The following is a 19,197-nucleotide window of genomic DNA, read 5'->3' on the forward strand; positions in this document are numbered from 1 at the left end:
AGTAACTTAATTTATTTTTTTCTACAATATATTTAAATCCACATAGTTTCCTTCCATGGTACAGGCGGTAGCGTACTTGGGCTTCCTGTGTCTTCAACTGTTTTGATACACCACAGCGAACCCAACGAAAGGTTTTCGCAGTTTTCATTCACCTGCATTGATGGTTGACAGCTAGCCAGCAGCATGCCAGCACACAAAGATAATTGTAGCTAGCATTTTTGTGATGTTATCGTTCTAATTCGTTATTTTCTTATGTCCATATAAGTTTATTTGAGACTTAAATACAATTTTCAATAGTGGAAGTCATAATTTTGAGATAAAAAATGAACTTCCAACTTAAAGCTTCCCCAACATGCAAATATTTCATTCCTTCTGTTGAGATTTTGGGCATTGTGCATGAGAGGGGGATGATGGCATTTTCTTTAATATTGAAGTGTTATATTTATTTATTTCATCATGTTTTTTAACTTATTTAAAAGTAGTGGTAGTTGCCTGGAAAAGATGTGGTTTGCATATTTGCAAATTGTTGTTGGTTGGTTGTTCAGAAACTACCCCATGTGGAAAGGGTTTCTATTCCCTTTCCCTACCTCCCTCCCTTTCCCTACCTCCCTCCCTCTACTTAGAACAAGATAGAGAATGGAGTTTTGCAAACATTGTGTGGTTCCAAATAATATCCATACCCCACCATGGAGGAAATTGGGAATTGCCATGCGGTAGTTGCCTTGGTGCAGACCAAATTTTAAGGTGGTCAAGAGTTAAATTTTGTCTGCATGGGGTAGGTGTTCAGGGGAAAAACAAAATTACAGGGTTTGTATGGAAGTAAATTGGAAATTCCAGAGGAGTAGGGGATCAGGTCTTTTTTCAAATTTCCTTCCTGGTGGGTTATGGATATTTTCTGGAAATACAGGCTGACCAGGTTGTACATCTCTTGCTTTCCTTCTTAATGATACTAGTTTTAGAGTTCAGAGGTAGTTCTAATTAGTAAAATGAAATCCGTTTTTCCACAGCCATCAATCAAAAAACAATTCTTGCCTTTTACATTTTTGACTGGAAGCAGAAAGAAAAAAATCCAATTGGCAACTCATGACTACATGATTTATATTATTGCAAATTGTTGTAAAAGGAAATACAGTTCTGTAATTCATTCCTTTGTGCACATTCATGGGTCGTCTTTTTGAGTGCAATAAATGATTTTTTGGCACCCCTCTTTCAAAAATGACCTACATTTTTTAATCTCCCACCTCACCTCCAACATTAAAATGTCCATAAATGCATGTTAGTACTGTCTGTAATAGAAAAATTAAACAGGTTGATAGAGGTCTTTTTAATATGAGATTATAAGTATTTAATAATATACAATTCATTTACTGTAAGAGGTTATGTGTACGAATATATAGTTCCTGCAGTAAAATGGTTATAATTCATTAAAGCTATTATTCTGTCTATAAGTTACAAAAAATAATTGTTATTCAGTGCTTGAAAAATGAAATTTCTTGTTTACTACAAATGTGTCCTGGCAAATTTTTCAAAGCCAGTCACCTTACAAATTAATTTTACAGTCAGGACAACTGCTTTTAATTTTATAATTTTACAGACATGTTTCAGGAGTTTTTATCTCCCATCTTCAGTCAGTATAATGATGATTAATTTTCTAAACTTTTAAGCTTAGAAAATTATTAATCATTATCTAAAAATATTTGAGGCAAACGAAAGGATTTATCTTACATAAATTGCAAAAGTATTTAAAGTGCACATGAACCCTTTGACAATACATTCAGTACCAGTTCTGCATAAAGTAAATAGTTGATTGGTAAAATATTTCTTGATTTGAGTGACGCGTCTCTAAGTTAGGAAGGTTTATACTTCCAATATGTTAATGATGATGACGTCAGGTAAGGTATTTGAGTGTTTTTGTTGTAACTAGTAATACTTAATGCTGGTCATTTTGAAAATAAAAATTTTAAATAGCTTTCATGTAAACCATGAGTAAAATAATGATGCTTTTTAAATACTGTATCTATGAACCAGTTCGATTTTGTATATTTAATTAAGCCTTAATAGACGTCACGCTTATTAGCATATTGAAAGTATAAACCTTCATAATTTAGAAACGCATCACTCAAATCAAGAAATATTTTACCATTCAACTATTTACTTCATGAGAAATCAGTACTGAAAGTATTGTCGAAGGGTTCATTTGCACTTTAAGGAAGTGGTTTTTTACTTGTTGGTTTAAGAAGGTTACTCAAATCCTTACAAATCCTTATCCCATTGACAATTGGAGAGATCAAAAAAATATTTAGACTTGTTTGTTACCTACTATCGTGATGAAAAAGTTATTTTCAAGCACTATTATTTCAATAAGATTAGAATTAACTCACAAAATATTTCCTTGATCAACTGCATTTTTCAGAAACAAATCCAATGGAATATGCAGATGATTGTATAATAACAGACCAAGGCATATTTTCAAGTATTATCATATATACAGTACTATAAAGAAATAGCACACCAGAAATAAGAAGGTATGTGGAAATCTTTATTAGAGCTGTACAATGATCCAGAGCACATTATTTTGAAAGCTAATGTTCTTTCCAGACTTGAGCACTTTTATTTTGAAATTCAATTTTTCAAACTGGTTCATTTTTCCCTTTTACAAAAGGAATTAAAGGTCCCCGGCATTTTCAATGAAAATCGTCATAATATATGTTCAAAAAATCTCCAAAGCAGATTTAAAGACTTAAGCTTTTTTATGGGAGCAAAATCAGAATAGTGTTTGAACATTACCAAAACTAAGTTTTTGTATTCAAAGCTCTCTGATGTAACCACTATAATTTTTTGAAGTGCACAAGCAATTTTTAGCACAGAATAAAAATATATGGTAGACAAAATAATGATATGAAATCAATGCTACAGGATTCATAAACAAAGTAATATTATAAAGATAATTTTTTAGCATCAAGCATCAAGCACATTGCATGTTACTATTTAAAGTATTAAGTGTGTGAGCAAATTCTACAAAAAAATGCTTATCTACTAATACAACTAAACAGTGTTTTTCAATGAGAGTCCAGTCAAGATACTATAAATCCTTTGTTATTTCTTTTCTGTTCCTCCTTCTGCTAATGCTGCTTTTTTTCTCTTCTGCTTTTTGTTGTTTCAGCCTCATTGCATCAGCATCCCTGTTTAAACATAAGAACAGCTGAATTAATACACCGATCCCACATTGATTGTTCTACAGTACCTCTCTTGTTACTGTTGTTATGTTGGATAAGCTAATGTGTTCTTAATATACAGCATGGAACACTGATTGCTGAAAATTGTAAATGTCTGTCTTAGAATCAATGCATTCTAAAGGTACATTAAGAAAACAATCAATAACTACTAAAAAATCTTATGAATTCAAGTTTGTTGGTCAGATATTCTGTATTCCATTGGGAAAACTACCCATTATTACCGTGGACACTCAAGCATAGCCTGGATTGGTTTATTCACATAACCTACTGTAGCTAGATCTAGCTTGTTAATTTTGTTTTGCAAAAGATTTTATTGAGGGGTCATGAATAAAAGAGATAACGAATGTTAGTCTGGCCCTCTGTACACTAGTAGTAAACCTAATTATTTTTTTAAATGAATAAAATTAACAAGACCCTTGTGGCAGGGTAGACCAGGCAACCTGGAAGACTAGTGGCTGAGTGGGCTAAGATTCTAAAGGCAAAGTGAACATAAGTTGCTAGGTCTTGAAAGATAGAAGTCGTTATAATCTCTTGCTGGAATTCCTTGTTTATGATTTAACAGTAATTTAATATTTCTAGTTCGGCTGTCTCGAATTACAGCAGTCAACAAAATAGGGCATGTGTAGACATTAATTTCTGATCTGTTAGCTCCGACCTATCATAATCACTTGACAACATAGTAACATTGATTGACATCTGGTAAATGCTAATCGATTGGACCAAAAGACGAGAACCCCATGGCAGATGCTGGTGAAGGTCTCTTGGGTAAGTTCCTGAAGACCCTTGGGCAATATTGTGCAACTTGGCAATTTTGTCTGGCGGGGGGGAGGGGGGGGGGGGAGGCATTTTATGGCCAGGTTACCTGACAGGTAACCTGGTAAAAACTCATCTAAATAATTATGAAAGTATTTTTCCATTGATGTCAAGTGCATGGACCTTTGTACTTGATAAAGCCATTAAAATATATCAAAAATTGTGATTGTGAGCAGATTGTAGTGTTTTTCATGTCTACTACTTGGCTATGTGCCTACTATATGAAAAATAATACTTGAATTATCTAACACTTACTGTAACATCATGTGGCCCTCTTTCCAAGACTTAGAATAACAGATATGTTACTAGCAGTAATTCTTTTTTGGAGGGTGAAAAACCAGAGACCCAGAGAAATACCATTATCTTTAAGTTGAGAATACAGGGTTATTAATGGACTGAGGCATATGAATTTTACCTTTGTTTTCGGTCATTTAACTTCACACCTTTATTTGCTGTATGGTCAGAACCAGTTTTCTTTTCAGCCTTTTTGGCTGCCTTTTGTCTAGCTAGTTCCCGTTGGTTACCACCTAACAACAGCAATATGACAAATGAAATGAAAAATAATTACGAAAATACCTAATAAATGCCCATTTTTTTCTAATATATAAATGACAACACAACATACTGCAGGACTTGAAATTATTATTTTTTCTAACCTGTTAATCAGTAGTCCACTTTTGATACATGGTTTGCTTGTCATGTACAAAGGTTTCAGTACAAGGCTATGTACTAAGTTAAAATAATTCTTTTCTCCTCTCATCAATCACTGAGCATTATACACAAAGCCTCACATTGAATCCTTTGTGCATGACGAGCAAAGCATATCTCGGAAGTGGGCTATTAGTTACATTGAAGTACTTTTATCATATTAGCTTTGATAGTACATGGGCTCTGATTGGTCAAGAAGTGTGCTTTATTTGTGAACTGAGCACAGTTGCTGACGCCTTTTGCACGTGTGGCAATATTTCTGAAGGATTGTAAGAAAACAGCATCAAAACTGTGTGCTTTATTATCAAAAGAAGCAAGGAAAAAGTAAATAATTGAACTTTTACTTAAAGACTAAAACAAAACAAAATTTGATTGCACATTGTTGTACAAGGTTTAAGTGATCCTCATTACATTGTAAAGTTTGCATAGTTTTTTGAATCCTTAGCAAAAAAAAGCCTTTAAATAAACTTATCTAATAAAATATTTATGCTATTGAGACCATCATAATATAAAGTAGTAGATTTTAGATAGTCCTTTATCTTTGCTCTAAAAATATAGCCAGCCAAAAAAAAATCTTGAAGTTTATTTTACGTATTTATTTGACTTTATATGAGGAATCATTGTAAATCAAGTATATGTTGACAACAATAAATTGGCTATCGTTTAAGCTTACTTACTATGAATTAACAGTGAGGTCGCTTAAAATATTAAAGGATAAGAAACTTCTTGGTTCTATTTAGTTAGTTTAACGATAAAGAAATCTTATGAATAAACTCTAAGAGTTTTAGAAGTAAATGTACAATATGACACTGAATTGAATCAAGTTGGAGATTTATGAATCTCAATACTGTAAATATTGAATAAAATGTTCGAAACTTTATTCACGATAAGAAGGAAAAACACACGAATTGGACTAAAAAGAAGAACCAAAAGTAAGGGGAAAAAAGAATTAAAGATGGACGAAATGTTTAAAAAAAAATATAAATTCTAAACTTAGGTTATAAGCTTAATCAGCCGATGTTTTGAAGTTGGTAAAATTAATTTCGCAAATTGTAGCGATCGCAAGATTTTTCGAGGAAAAATCTATTATAAGTATTGTTAAATAGTAATACTTACGAGTCATTTTGGCCGCCCAAAACTCCAAAAGGAGAAAAGCTTAGGATAAAAACAAACCACGAATCAAATCAAAGAATCGTTGTTCGATTGCCGAGGCACCGAGCCATGTATCCCACACGTCAGTTCGAGCACCGTGGGTCAAACATTATTTTGAGGGGAGGGGAGAGTTGGAATTTTAGTTAGATGTTAGGAATTTGTTGGGAATTTGTTAGGACTTATTTATCTTAGTATCTTAGGTCTTTTTTCTGTGTTCTCTAGTTTTCCAAATATATTTCGCTCGATGGAGCCGCTTCAATGCTAAAAGTTTGCTCGTTAAGGTGACTGCCTACTTTTGGAAATTGATTTAAGCTTTTCTTAAAACTTCGATTTTCCGAATTGAAATTTAATGCTGATTCCAAATCTGGAAAGAAAAATAGGGTGTCCCGAGCTCGTTTTCGAGATAATCAGCATTTAATGGGAGCCTACGCACGAGCTTTTGGAGTAAAAATTGCGCCACCGGAAGTGATTAGAAAAAAAAAAAAAGATTCATAAGATAATAGTTATTTGCAGACTATATGATTGCACGAACGAAGGCTAGTCAATCCTTCTACAATAATACATGGATATTTTCGACAAAAAGACAGAGAGATACATTGATTTGTCATATTTTGTAGTTTCGGTGCTCTTAAAAAATCTCATAAAGTCGAACAAAAATCCCTACAAAAATCTATTTTTTCACGTGTTCCTGATTTAAACTTTTCCTAAAATCTTGATATAACCTTGATTTTTAGGAGTTTTTTCGAATGAGCTATCAAAAAATATAGAGTCCCGTGCAAAATTTGAGAGTTTTGCCCTGTTGAAGCTCAAAACGCGTATGGTTCTTCAATAAAATCTTGTAGATTTTTCAGCGGTTTTTGAGCGCGCGCACATCGTGGGCTCAAATCGAACGTTCAAAAGTAGGCAGCCATCTTAAAGCTTACAACAAAATTAAATTCGAGTGTCGAAAAGAAGTGGTTATTAAATCGGCCTTAGTAATTTCACGGGCCTCAATACCAATCTCTTTCTTTTTGTCGGCTTACAGAAAATCATCTTGTAGTTTCCGGCAATTAGATTCTAATATACCGTTTTTTGTCTGTTAAGCCCCCTCCTTTTAAAAGGCTTCAGTCGAAAAGATAAATAAAATTCATTACGCTCCCAGCCTCTAGTAAGCCCCCACCCCTGTATAGGAACGTCATGCTCGTTTTCTCTTGGCACGCCTTCGAAAGTCATTTTCCCTGTTGACATTATAAATAAAAAATTACAAATTTGCAATGATCTGGAAAATTCATTAAGCCCTCAGCCTTTAATGATTAAGCCCACATTCTAACAAGCCTCCAAACCAATGAGGACTGGGGAAAAAATAAGCCCACAGGCAGAGTTACTCTGTGGAGACATACCACTGCTAAATGTTATTATTTAGGGGCTAACTTTTAATATAGTCAAGTTAATTCTGATAATAAAGGCTTTATAGGCTAGCAATAGTTTGTCTCTCATTCTCGCTTCTTTCAGCTCTGGTATACAATTTGGTATTTCCATAATTGTATGCCGCGCAAAAAATCTTCAAAATCAACAACTGTAGCTACTTAATTTCATCTGTTTTTTTTCTTCTATAGTACCGGAAACGAAATATCTATCCAATAACAATAAAATGTTTGTGGAATTTTTTTGGGGCCTATCCTAGAGTGCATTCCAGGGATTCTTTATTTTTAAGGAAAAAGTTGTTCTTATGGATACAAAGAACTGGAACTTCTTAGAAATATCGACTTTATGATCAAATGTTCTCTGCTTGCCGGAATTTCCGTGTCTTAGAGAAATAGATATAACGACAGATGTGCTTGAAGTCAAAAACGTCTTTGTCTTTGAGGGCATGCAAGCGAGGCTCATGGGTCATTAACCGTAACGTCTGCCACTACATCATTTTGGGACCGCAAAGTTACCTCGATTTTGAAATTTGTTATCAACAAATATCTTTCAAGTTTTTGACGTTTTGAGTAAGATAATACATATCCCTAGGAGGAACTCCGCCAAGAACGCAGAAGTTCATGTCTTCACATTCAGTCAACATTGTAGTGTAAGAGGTATCGAATTTGTTTGATTCGTCCATACATTGTAGTGAGAGTTTATTAGCCATTATGCCGAGATAAACGTCATCTATATGGATCAGTTTTTCCTAGAGAGAGAAATAGAATTTATTATTATTAATGCGAGAGAATGTAAGAGTCGGAGTGCGTAACGGGACGACAGCCATGTTAGATGGCAGGAAATGAATGTAAAAACTCCCGAGAGCAAAGGGATTTTATTGCTCTGCCATCTAACCACAGGCAGCCCAAGCTCTATTCATCTTCCACTCATCTATTTGTATCGTTTGGAACCAGTTGTCCATAACTGTGAGTCACAGTTTCATGAACTAGTCATACTGTAATATGTTTATCTTACCTTAACTGACAAATCTACGATCTTCTCCACGACATCATAAGATATGGTAATCCCCATACCCGACGCGTAGGGAGGAAGACGATTCTCTGGCCATTCCTCTTCAGAAATGTACCACGGGCTCTTTTCGTTCCGCACAACTTTGGCCCCTCCTACGTCATGTCCATGACAGAACCCTAAATAAAGTCCCTCGTTGGCATCTTCGTTCTTCTTTCTTAAAAACGAAATTAACTCATCGGTGTTGACGAAACTTTCGTCTGTCGCTTTGAGAACAAATTTAGCCTTGCAAGCTGTGGTAGCCCATTTTAGACCAAATAATACCTTAACCGAATGCCCTTCATTCTTAAGATAGAAATCTTTGAAACCTCCACGTAGGATATCCTTATATCTTTTCGATTCTCTTTTGACGAGCCGATCGTGATCGTCATCCGAACCGACGACGTAAACCACCCGAAAGCTCTCGTTACTGGTCTCGTTTTTCTTCGAGTTATCTTCGCCCCATGATTTACGGATAGCTTTACGAGCTTGAAAATTCCGACTGGAAGTTACGACAATAATAAGAAGGAATAAATCTTCTGGACAGTCCTGTGGAGTTATGGTAAACCCTTTTTTCTTCAATAGAGGAGGATATGGTTCGATCTTTCTTGTTGGTTTTTCAGTTTTCTTCTCGGTCGGCTCGGTTGGCTCCTGGGTTATTTCCATCACTTCTGTCACCTGTGTCGAGACTAGTTCTTCTGGTACAGGCACGGATGTAACTCTGATATCAGTGGGTTTCTCTTCCTTAACTTTAGGCGTCTCCGGACTGCACAAGATAAGTAACCCAAAAGCAATACCGAGAAAGAATGCTACGACAAAAACAGCTAAATTCTCCCGAATTTTTCGCCCCAAGACACGAAGCCTGAGCGCCATTTTATCTCAAATCTGTAACTGGAATAAAAACCTTGTTTTGCCACGAGTTCTATATTTTAATTAATGTTCAATCTCAGACGATTCTTCTGTGTTGGTCGTGAATACACGCATAAAAGATTTCCATAGAGATATTTGCCGGCTCGAAAACAATGCAGTCAACGTGACTTGCCGAACGACCAGTAATATATGTAGTTTTTCATTCAAAGTTCAACAAATAAGAAAAAATATCTATATTCTAATTCACTAAAGAATATTTAACAATTAGCATATACCAACTTGTGTACTTCCTCAGAATAATTGCTAATTATTCGCCGAAGACAAAGTGAATATCGATGAATATTGAACGAGACGCGAACCGGTGAGGTAAATATTTACTATATTCACCGAGCCTGAGGTGAATAATCAGTTTCAAACTTGAATATCTAAAAAAACACGAAGTGCAGGATAATATTTTAGCATTACTTCCGCTTAGTTTTGGCAAACATTGGAAAACCTCATAATCAACGCTCGTCCATCGTCTCATAATCACTGGTTGCTCGACCAATCACAGCGCGAGAAACTCGATATTCAACAAGTCTAAAATCATACTAAATAGTAAGTTGGAAATTTTAACTTTAATTAATTAATTAAATAATAATAATATAAAAAGTTAATATTCATCATAATATGATTCGAGCGCCGCGTCGTATCAAGTTAAATATATAGTGCAAGCTATATCGTGAAATAGTACTAACTAATTGTACAAAATAATAGCACCAATGAAACAATAAGTTTTTGAGCTTATTTCACAGATATATGGTTTACACACTTAATTTTTTGGCACATGCAGAAACACGTTGATGGCTAGAAAAGTTTTAAATGAAATACTCAGTTTTTTAACGAGTTTACACCCATTCTACCTAACCAGCTCACTTAATTGCCCTATTTCACTATGACGTCACTGCTTGTTTATGTGGGGGATAGAATCGCCAAATCCAATAGAAAATTCAACAAAAGTTGCTCCTAGCGAAACAGTTTAATCTAAAATGGCCTGGTTTTCAGATATAATATGTGTTAATATGTACTAAAAAATATTCTGAGCGTTTGCTGGCTATTCTACTTCTCTCCGTGGATTGATACGGGTTTTAGAACAATTTTCGCTGAATTTGGGTTGATTTGACCCCCCTCCGACGACCATGATCCTTTGCGTTTAAACAATAGATTGTTTTGATGTGACGTCATAGTGAAATAGAGCAATTCGAACCAAGACGCCTGGCTTTTTGGCTTCTGTCAATAGCTGAAGTTTAAAATTACTCACTCAGACCGATGAAAATTTAATTGAAGGAAGCCAATAACCTATGATTTTGATAATCAAATCACAGCTTCTAGTTGTCTGGGTCATGACTGTACGTGTGAAAATGTGTATAATAATAGCACTGACAATGAATGCAAAGAGTGCTTAAGCGCTTCCTTTTACGTTTTATTATATAGCTATTAATTTTATTTCGGCATTGAATTTATTTACGCAAAAAGAAAGACGGCCGCAGGATCTAGCAGCACTTCGCGCGCGCGGATGGCGTCAGCACTGCTCAATATTAATAAAGCACAGTTTTCGACCAATCAGAGCGCACGTACTATCCCAACTATATAACAAAAATGATTAAAACCTAAGGCTACATATTTCACATTATCTTGGTGTCACAAAAGTATAATTACGGATTTAGAAATATGTATATTCCATAAAATATTTGGGATAAACGCGCGCGCTGAATGGCTGGCTATCGTGTTTATATCAGGCCGGACAGAGACATGCTCGCGCAAAATCGTTAGAAAGAATAAATTATATAAAATGTGTGTTAAAAACCTCGCGTTCTGATTGGTTGGGAGCGCTTGCTTTATGAGAGAACACAACACAAGTGCGCGTTTAATTAAAGCAATATAAAACGATTATATTATATATTATATTTAGTTAGAACTTCTTTTCAATAGCAGTCAATTGTACTATTCCGATGACTTTCGAGTCGTGTTTAATTTTTATTTTTATTTTAATTTTTCCTGTTTAATTTTTATTTTTTCTTTAGCGACAGAAAATAATTTATGTGGTATTGACGCGGAAACCAGTTCATCTTAACAAAAAAGTTACTCTCTCCAATATAAGTTTGGAATGGTCCAACATGACGTTAATGACCCCTCCTGGATAATGGCACCCTTCACGACAACAAATTTTGAAGGTTAGTGAAAAAATGTCTTGGAATATTTTCTAACTACAAATATGGTGACTTTCGTTCCCTCGTTGGTTGCTGTAGTGCGGTTATCCTTGCCCTGACTTTGATCAGCCCGTGTTGTTTCAGGGTTTAATCTGTGAGTAGCCGTCTCCTGACTTAGATCAGTCCATACACCTAAGTCCAAAATGGCGCACGTCTGAGTGTGTTGTATGAGAACCAGGCATCCACGGCCAAATGCGAAGAAATAGTATGGTATTACACACTTGTTATACACTTGTTCACTTGTTCTGTCTTCCCTTTCTTCTCACATTCAGGAACGCGATAATTTTGCAGCATCAAATTAGAAGAAAAAACTGTAAATTTGTAAATTTGGCCCTGGATGCCTTGTTTTCAGGCGGCCGTTCGCAGTTTTGGATTTAGGTGTATGGACTGATCAAAGTCAGGTTTTCTGCAGGGCTTGATTTGTGAGCTGACCCTGAATTAGATCAGCCCCGAGGTCGTTTTAGGGTTCCATTTGTGAGTTAGTTGGCAAACCATGACTTTGAACAGCCCTGAGGTTTTTTCAAGGTTGAAGTTCGACGTGAAAACGTGATTCGTGATCTAGTATGTAGAATACTCTCTATAGTTTAAACACCCTGGACCCTAGCCTGCGTTAGCTGAACGCAGACTACCTGAACCCGCCCTCGGATAAAGGTAGCGATACATAGGTGCATACTTAAATTGTACTTAGTCCAGAAATACTCACAAAGTAGACTCCACATTAGACAGTAGCCAGGTCATTTAGGGAGATGTAATCGTGTATGGCCTGTAAACTTTGGTCAATGAACTAAAATCTTAAGACTTTATATGCCCAGGAGCCCAAATACCCGGAGCGTACAAATCACATCTTATTGGAATCCAATTCAATCCCTCGAGACTTAAGAGAAAATAGCTATATCCGCCGTGTTGTGGTGGAGTGAACGAGAGAAACTGAGCAATGCTTTGTTATTTGACACCAAGAATACGAATCTAAAAATATTAAACCAGTCCAAGAAAATGACCGGGTAATTTGCTTCTGGACTTTAACAGTTGAACCACAAAATGTTTCCTGTTTTGAATGATGTCACGTGTAATGCATGATGGACATGCCTCAAGGGCCTGTTGACCCGGAATTAAGGGTTAAGGAAAAATATTCTTTAATCTTTTAAATACTTTACCAACGAGGACTTTTAATCGTGAATAGTGAACGTTGAAAAAGTTAACATTGAAATTGCAAGATTATTTTGCTTTAGACTTGGTTCTTGCCACTAGCGCTGTGCACGTTTTACTCGCTCTGCAACTAAAACAACTGAGGTCCCAAAAGCATTATTCTTTTGCAGCACAAGTTTCATTTTAAAATTGTACTGTTAAGGAATCGTCAGTTTTAGCAACAGCTTCAAGTAGTTACGAGGAATTACATAGCACAACATAAGCCCTTCGAACGACCTTAGACCTTTCGGCTAGACATCACAGGCTGTTAAAAATATAAACACGCTAAGAAACAAATCATTTCAAGTGTTAAGTTACAAACTAATTATTTACAAAACCCAGTAATGGATGTTTGCACGCGTCATGGCTGATATGCAGTTAAAGCTTGACACCAAGCGGGGAATCGAAAAACGCGCAAAAGTATAGCCATGCGTTGAGCAGTGGTAAGAGGTCAGTTAGATTTTGGCTGCACGCAAGATAACACTGTCGGACTGCAGACATAAAATGTTGTTTTTATTTACTACACGAGCGTAATCTCAATGGATCAATTGCCCTATTTAGTTTTTGGAAGTTGTTATGATTTCCTATTTCAGACCACGTGTCATTCTCTTGGAATTAGTAGGTCCTTTGTTTGAGTTGTATCCATATTCCGTGTGTCTTCTTATGCGTAAACGTTGAACGCATTTTAAAGAGAATTTTCGAAAGTCGTTATGTTTTCCCATTTAAGACCACGTGTCCTTCGCTTGGAATTGCCCTATTTCAATATACACGCTTTGCAAAACGAAAATGTAAACGAGGAGCCTGGACACGAGTTTGCACGAAAGCGAGGTCGGTCAGCCCTCGTTTGTTTACAGCAAGAGCTCGAAGCACTGTGTTCTTGTAATATTTCGCCAGCATTTTTGCTTATTTTTTTGTGGTTTTCAATGCCTTCGCACTGCTGTGTGCCTGAGTGCACTTTCAAGGGCCACCGGGATGCAGAAGGAAATAAAATTTCTTTCTTCAACTTTCCAAAGGATGCAATTTTACGTAAGAAATGGATTCACTTGATACGAAGAGTCCCAGGAAAGGATTTTCAACTGACTAGTCGCACTAAAGTCTGTTCAAGACATTTTAAAACCACGGACATGAAGAAATCGCTTAATGGAATTGTTAAACTAAAGCCAGGAAGCATTCCATCAAAATTTGCGTGGTCTGTTCAGTCTCCACGAAAGAGAAAGTCGCCAACTAATCGTCAAACACCTCCACATCCCTCAACAGCCATCGAACCAGATCTAGAAGCTTCGACTAGAGAGTCTGTGGATCATATTTGTGAGCCCACAGTAGAAGAATTGCTTATTGAAGCCAAAATAGACAAAGAAAAATTAGAAAAGCAATTATCGGACATCCAAAGTCAGTTTATCGAACTTCAAATCGAAAATCGCCGACTGCTAGAAACCAACAAGAAGATAATGGCTGAACTCCAGTCAGAGCGTGGTGATGCTCTGGAGACTGTGTTTTACCGTGAAGCTGAGAAAGAGGAACTGGAAAAGAAATGCCAGCTGCTCGAGAACAAGTTAAGTGATGCAGAAACCAAGCTTTTTAAGCTAGATAATTTCAAGTCAGATGAAAACATAGCTTTTTATACAGGTTTACCTAACTATAAGACATTCTTGTCAATATTTAAGTTTTTGAACACTGGAGACAAAGGGGAAAATGTGAGGTATTACTCAACTAAGAACAAGGATGCTACTGCTGACTTCTATGAAAACCAGGAAGATGAAGAGGAGGATGAGTTATCTGAAAACACTACGAAAACAAAATCTGGCAGACCGAGAAAACTGACAGTCATTGATGAATTTTTCCTTGCACTATGTAGACTGAGAAGGGGATTTGCTGAGCTGCATTTAGCTCACCTTTTTGGAGTCTCCCAGTCAACAGTCAGTAGATTGTTTGGAACATATATAAATTATATGTATTTAAAGTTTGCACAAATTAATATTTGGCCATCCAGGGAAATTGTAAATAAACAAATGCCAGAAATCTTTAAGGAGAAGTACCCTAAGACAAGGGTCATCATTGACTGTACTGAAATCCGTTGTCAAATGCCAAGTGGACTGCTGCTTAACTCTGAACTATTTAGCTCTTACAAGAATCATGTTACCTTCAAAGCTCTGATTGGTATTGCGCCAAATGGTGCCATCACGTTCATCAGTCAACTTTACACAGGAAGCATATCAGATCGAGAGATTGTTACAAGAAGTGGGCTTTTGGATTTAAAGTTTGATGATGGAGATTCAGTGATGGCAGATAAGGGTTTCACTATTGGTGATATTCTTCCCTTAGGAGTGACCATTAACTACCCCCCATTTCTTGGAGAAGAGGCTCAAATGTCAAAGGAAGATGTAATTGAAACCCAGCAAATTGCTAGTGTGCGCATCCATATAGAGAGGGCAATTAACTTGATCAAGAACTACCACATTTGGGATGGCGAAGTACCACTGAGTTTAATAGGACTGGTTAATCAAATGTGGACTGTGTGTGCATTCCTGTGTAATGCCCGTAATCCTCTTATTTCAGTCTAGTAGACTGTGTTTCATAATCAAGAAAGAGTAGGGTATAGTTTATACATCAAATTTCCAATGTAGACATATGTGCCAAATGCATCACAAACTGATGATAGGTTGTCTTCTTTGGTGGTAATTACACTTGATATATGATATATATTATATTATAATATATTATTATAATTGATATTTGATGTATAAACTACTGTAGGCCTAAAGTGTAATAACATTGATTATAATACAAAAATATTTTAGCCAATAGTGTCATTCACAATATGTGTGAAATAGATATCACTTTAAATGTACTGATCTGGTAGGTAATCAACACAAAATCATGAGATAACTATTCACTTTTGCCAATGACACCAGTGAGTGTACCAATGTCAAGTAAACTAGTCTTTCATTTTATTTAGCTAAATAGAAATGATGACGATAATAACTACTAATTGTGATACTTTATTAAAGTCCAGATGCAAAAAGAAACAAACAAATTACTATTATAAACTTACAATGAAATATTGTAATTATGAGGTATTGATACTTATTGTATCCCATGCAAGTTCATAGAACACAAAACAGTCATGCTATTACAGTTGTATATTGTTGGGATTACAGCATCCTAGTTTCTTTCATTCCTTTGCATTTCCTTTCATTTCTTTGGCCCCCATTTGGGCTATTCTTCAAGTATCATAATTTGAACAGTAAATTAAACTTGAAGTAAAACTAATTCATAATTGGAGTAATAAACCATTGACAATATGAAAGCCCTTGAAATGTTAAATTGATTTTAAATATTTGAACAATACTGAAATGTCCAATTACAGTCCTAATCATTTCTTAATTTGCAAAATTCTTCAGCTGCTGTTTTAATAAACTTGTTAAAAAAGTACCCTGTCATTTTGTCTTTAACTGTGTCCCAGAACTGATCATTGAATGGGATTCTTTGAATGCTCATTCCTACATTAGTATATATGACAAAGTCACACCACTTCACCTTGCTTACTCCCATTTGTCCTTGCACCTGGTAATGATATTCATGGTTCTCCTTGAGCCTTGGCTTCCCATCAACTTCCTCACAACAGAAAGTTTTGTCTGAACATGCCTCCAGGGGAGTCACATGGAATTTTGTGTGGGGGCACTTGATCTCTACTAAACCATGCTGATCTCCACAAGTTACTTCAATTACTTTGCCTTCCGGAGAAGCCCCAAGATAAGGTGCATCCATATCTACAACTAGGCCTGATTTGAATAACACCACAGGTCTTCTAATTGAGTACATATATCTTTGATATTGCCTTAAAGCAATAGGCTCATATCTTTTACCATGTTCAAGGTAATATGAATGAATTGGGGTGGGATTGATCAAACTGTTTACAAGTGACTCATGATTTCTTTGTCTAATGTAGATTTTCTTGAAATTAGATGCAGTAAATCTAAATCTTCGCTCATTTTTCCATTCATTTGATGTGGATTGGCTACGAGTTTTTTTCTCAATGTCATTTAATTTATCTGCATCAACCAAGAGGTAAGTAAGTAAGTTGACTTCCTTTTGTTCAAGGTGGTCTGGTAATTTGTATGGCTCAGTTGGGTTAAATGGGAATTTAGGGTATTCTGTAGGAAGATCTCTCATATCTTCATGTATAATGGTTGGTATGGATTCCAAATCACAAGACACTTTAAAATTTGACTCTGTGAATTGAAGTTGGTAGCTTGCAATGGAACCAGAGGGACTTTTGCCAAATTTTGTTTCTTTCAATTCAGGGGTTGCAGTTGTATCCAGGATTTGAGCTAAAGGCATGTTAGGGTTAATGGCCATCAGGTCAGCTTTTAAATTCTTTTCGTCTTTCAACTGAGATTTTAGGTTACCTCGGGCCTCATATAAAAGACATTTCAACCCTGGTCTATTTGCTGTGGAATCATCTAATTTGGGTTTCTTAACCATGACTTCCATGATTGGCTTTGGTGTTATCTTATCACCTCGTCCCGTTTTGTGCCATACTTGAAGATTGGAGGTGCAGGCAACATGAGGATTCACATCATCCTCTGAGTCCAGATCCTTAATATCATTGCATGCATATAATGAAAATTTACAAAGCTTAAGCATCAGAGCTAAAACATGATTACAAATTCCCACTTTGCCAGCTACACAAGTGCAACATGCTTCTATGACTTCAGCGGTTATAAGATCAAGAGCTATTTTCAATTTGTGTGGAGGTTCATTTTTTCTAAAGCTATGATGACATAGCGATTTAAAATAAAAGTACCCATTGTCGCTTGCAGCCTTTATCTCTTTCAGATACTCGTCCGCCAAAAACGTTTTCGCTTTTGTAAGCCCAGTTGGAAGAGAATGCCCTTTACTTTGAGGATCGATAATTTTGCCAGATTTTGTAATATGTGCATCCATTTCTGCACGGTTAAAAGGTGGCATCCGCTTTAAACTAGATGACCAACCATCATCTGGAAACTTGGCTTTCTTAGGGCTGTGTTGAGATGGAGTTTGAATCGAATTCAACTTGTTCTGTCTTTGTTTACGTTTCGTATACACTTTGTTTTCGTCCGGATCTACAATATTTTTGTCTTTTCCTGCTTTGATGTACTCTTCCACCCTTAAAAATAAATGGAGGGTTTTTATATTAAGTCTTATATCAATGAAAAGTGTCATTTCATGTAAAAGTCGACAGCGGCCGCCTATCGAACACAACTATAGGTGAGATATCTCACTTTCAATCGAATTGAGTCAAACGAGTCAAATTAACTCCAGATATTTCTTAAATTTTCAATTTGAATTCAATATTTATTTAGATCTGTTATGTCATTCACGATTTGTCTATTTTCTTTCTTTCGCTGCCAATAATACAAGCTTGTTTCAATTAAACGTAGGTTGAGTTGTTGTTGTCTTACCGTTTGACAAGCTGGGCTTTCGTCTTCAGACCTTTAGCGGGATCTCCTCTACATTTTAGCCAGAATTTGAGTTCCTCTACTTTCAGATTAGCTGGAGCTCTTCCACCAAGTGACGATCCGGGGATATCTGTTTCTAAAAGCTTTGGATTGTTTGAATCAGAGCTCATTTTATATCAAAACGCGAGCTTCCTTCCAGGGAAAAGCCGCCGCAGTCCCAAACAAGGGCTGACCGACCTCGCTTTCGTGCAAACTCGTTTCCAGGCTCCTCGTTTACATTTTCGTTTTGCAAAGCGTGTATGATGCACTGCTTGTTTATGTGGGGAATCGGAATCGCCAAATCCAATAGAAAATTCAACAAAATTTGCTCCTAGCGAAATAGTTTAATCTAAAATGACCTGGTTTTCAGATATAATATGTGTTAATATGTACTTAAAATATTCTGAGCGTTTGCTGGCTATTCTACTTCTCTTCGTGGATTGATACGCGGGTTTTAGATTTGACCCCCTCCGACGACCATGATCCTTTGCGTTTAAACAATAGATTGTTTTGATGTGACGTCATAGTGAAATAGGGCAATTAGTAGGTCCTTTGTTTGAGTTTACATGCATATTCATGTGTCTTCTCATGCGCGAACCGTTAAACAAAGATATGATGCACTTGAGAATGACACGTGGTCTGAAGCGAAAAAACCGGTCCAGGGAGTGCATTTTGAGTATACATATTCGATCTGTGAGTTGAGGACACTATCAATCAGCCATTGAATATACGTGTGTAGTAAGAACTTAAATGAGGACGAAATAATATAAAAAGAAAATACGTAAAAACAGAGAATATGAATAAGAAAATAATAAAAGGAATAGGATGCTTATTAAGTTTCAGTCCTGTTTGTTGAGGCCGTTCAAGAGCAATAGTTATAACATAAGCTTCTCTAAGGTTTGCGAATAGAGTCTCGAGAAGAAAAGATTTGTTGTACAGCTAGATGTTAAAACTAGCAGAGAGAAAGTTTTCTGAAGCTGTGGTAGGTTTAGATTTAGTGCTGAGTTTGATAACAGGATGTCGATGAACATGTATGAGGTGAGGTTTATAAAG

At 36.1% G+C, this 19,197-nt stretch overlaps 4 protein-coding genes across 4 annotated transcripts; 1 reads left to right on the forward strand and 3 right to left on the reverse strand.

Annotated features, from left to right (window-relative positions):
• Positions 1 to 1,309: 1,309 nt before the first annotated feature.
• Positions 1,310 to 5,994, reverse strand: LOC116289212 (modifier of protein aggregation 4-like). Its single transcript, XM_089038384.1, has 3 exons — positions 5,874 to 5,994; positions 4,465 to 4,576; positions 1,310 to 3,182 (listed from the first exon to the last, which is right to left on the reverse strand). Exons 1-3 carry the CDS (start codon positions 5,878 to 5,880, stop codon positions 3,083 to 3,085), a joined length of 219 nt encoding a protein of 72 aa, XP_088894510.1. The 5' UTR covers positions 5,881 to 5,994; the 3' UTR covers positions 1,310 to 3,082.
• A 1,109-nt stretch (positions 5,995 to 7,103) lies between these two features.
• On the reverse strand, positions 7,104 to 9,314 carry LOC116289211 (beta-1,3-galactosyltransferase 1-like). The gene is made up of 2 exons (XM_031696095.2): positions 8,328 to 9,314; positions 7,104 to 8,061 (listed from the first exon to the last, which is right to left on the reverse strand). Exons 1-2 carry the CDS (start codon positions 9,231 to 9,233, stop codon positions 7,849 to 7,851), a joined length of 1,119 nt encoding a protein of 372 aa, XP_031551955.1. The 5' UTR covers positions 9,234 to 9,314; the 3' UTR covers positions 7,104 to 7,848.
• A 4,179-nt stretch (positions 9,315 to 13,493) lies between these two features.
• LOC148906332 (uncharacterized) lies at positions 13,494 to 16,096 on the forward strand. Its single transcript, XM_089037866.1, has one exon. It carries the CDS (start codon positions 13,588 to 13,590, stop codon positions 15,223 to 15,225), a length of 1,638 nt encoding a protein of 545 aa, XP_088893992.1. The 5' UTR covers positions 13,494 to 13,587; the 3' UTR covers positions 15,226 to 16,096.
• LOC116305611 (uncharacterized) lies at positions 16,034 to 18,377 on the reverse strand. The gene is made up of 2 exons (XM_089037867.1): positions 18,109 to 18,377; positions 16,034 to 17,813 (listed from the first exon to the last, which is right to left on the reverse strand). Exons 1-2 carry the CDS (start codon positions 18,273 to 18,275, stop codon positions 16,034 to 16,036), a joined length of 1,947 nt encoding a protein of 648 aa, XP_088893993.1. The 5' UTR covers positions 18,276 to 18,377.
• Between the last annotated feature and the right edge of the window lie 820 nt (positions 18,378 to 19,197).

The sequence above is a fragment of the Actinia tenebrosa genome, unplaced genomic scaffold, assembly GCF_029948245.1.
Source record: "Actinia tenebrosa isolate PJP-AT-01 unplaced genomic scaffold, QUT_ActTen_1.0 PGA_scaffold5__44_contigs__length_20552954, whole genome shotgun sequence".
NCBI lineage: Eukaryota > Metazoa > Cnidaria > Anthozoa > Actiniaria > Actiniidae > Actinia > Actinia tenebrosa.

What these genes read in the sequence shown, in the direction of transcription:
- LOC116289212 (XM_089038384.1), bottom strand. An exon ending in TTAAATGACCGAAAACAAAG is followed by an intron (nt 3,183 to 4,464) that starts GTAAAATTCATA and finishes ATGTTTAAACAG; the next exon opens with GGATGCTGATGCAATGAGGC.
- LOC116289211 (XM_031696095.2), bottom strand. Translation starts at nt 9,233, where the DNA reads ATGGCGCTCAGGCTTCGTGTCTTGGGGCGAAAAATTCGGGAGAATTTA. An exon ending in TCGTAGATTTGTCAGTTAAG is followed by an intron (nt 8,062 to 8,327) that starts GTAAGATAAACA and finishes TTCTCTCTCTAG; the next exon opens with GAAAAACTGATCCATATAGA.
- LOC148906332 (XM_089037866.1), top strand. Translation starts at nt 13,588, where the DNA reads ATGCCTTCGCACTGCTGTGTGCCTGAGTGCACTTTCAAGGGCCACCGG.
- LOC116305611 (XM_089037867.1), bottom strand. Translation starts at nt 18,275, where the DNA reads ATGAGCTCTGATTCAAACAATCCAAAGCTTTTAGAAACAGATATCCCC. An exon ending in AAAGCCCAGCTTGTCAAACG is followed by an intron (nt 17,814 to 18,108) that starts GTAAGACAACAA and finishes TTTATTTTTAAG; the next exon opens with GGTGGAAGAGTACATCAAAG.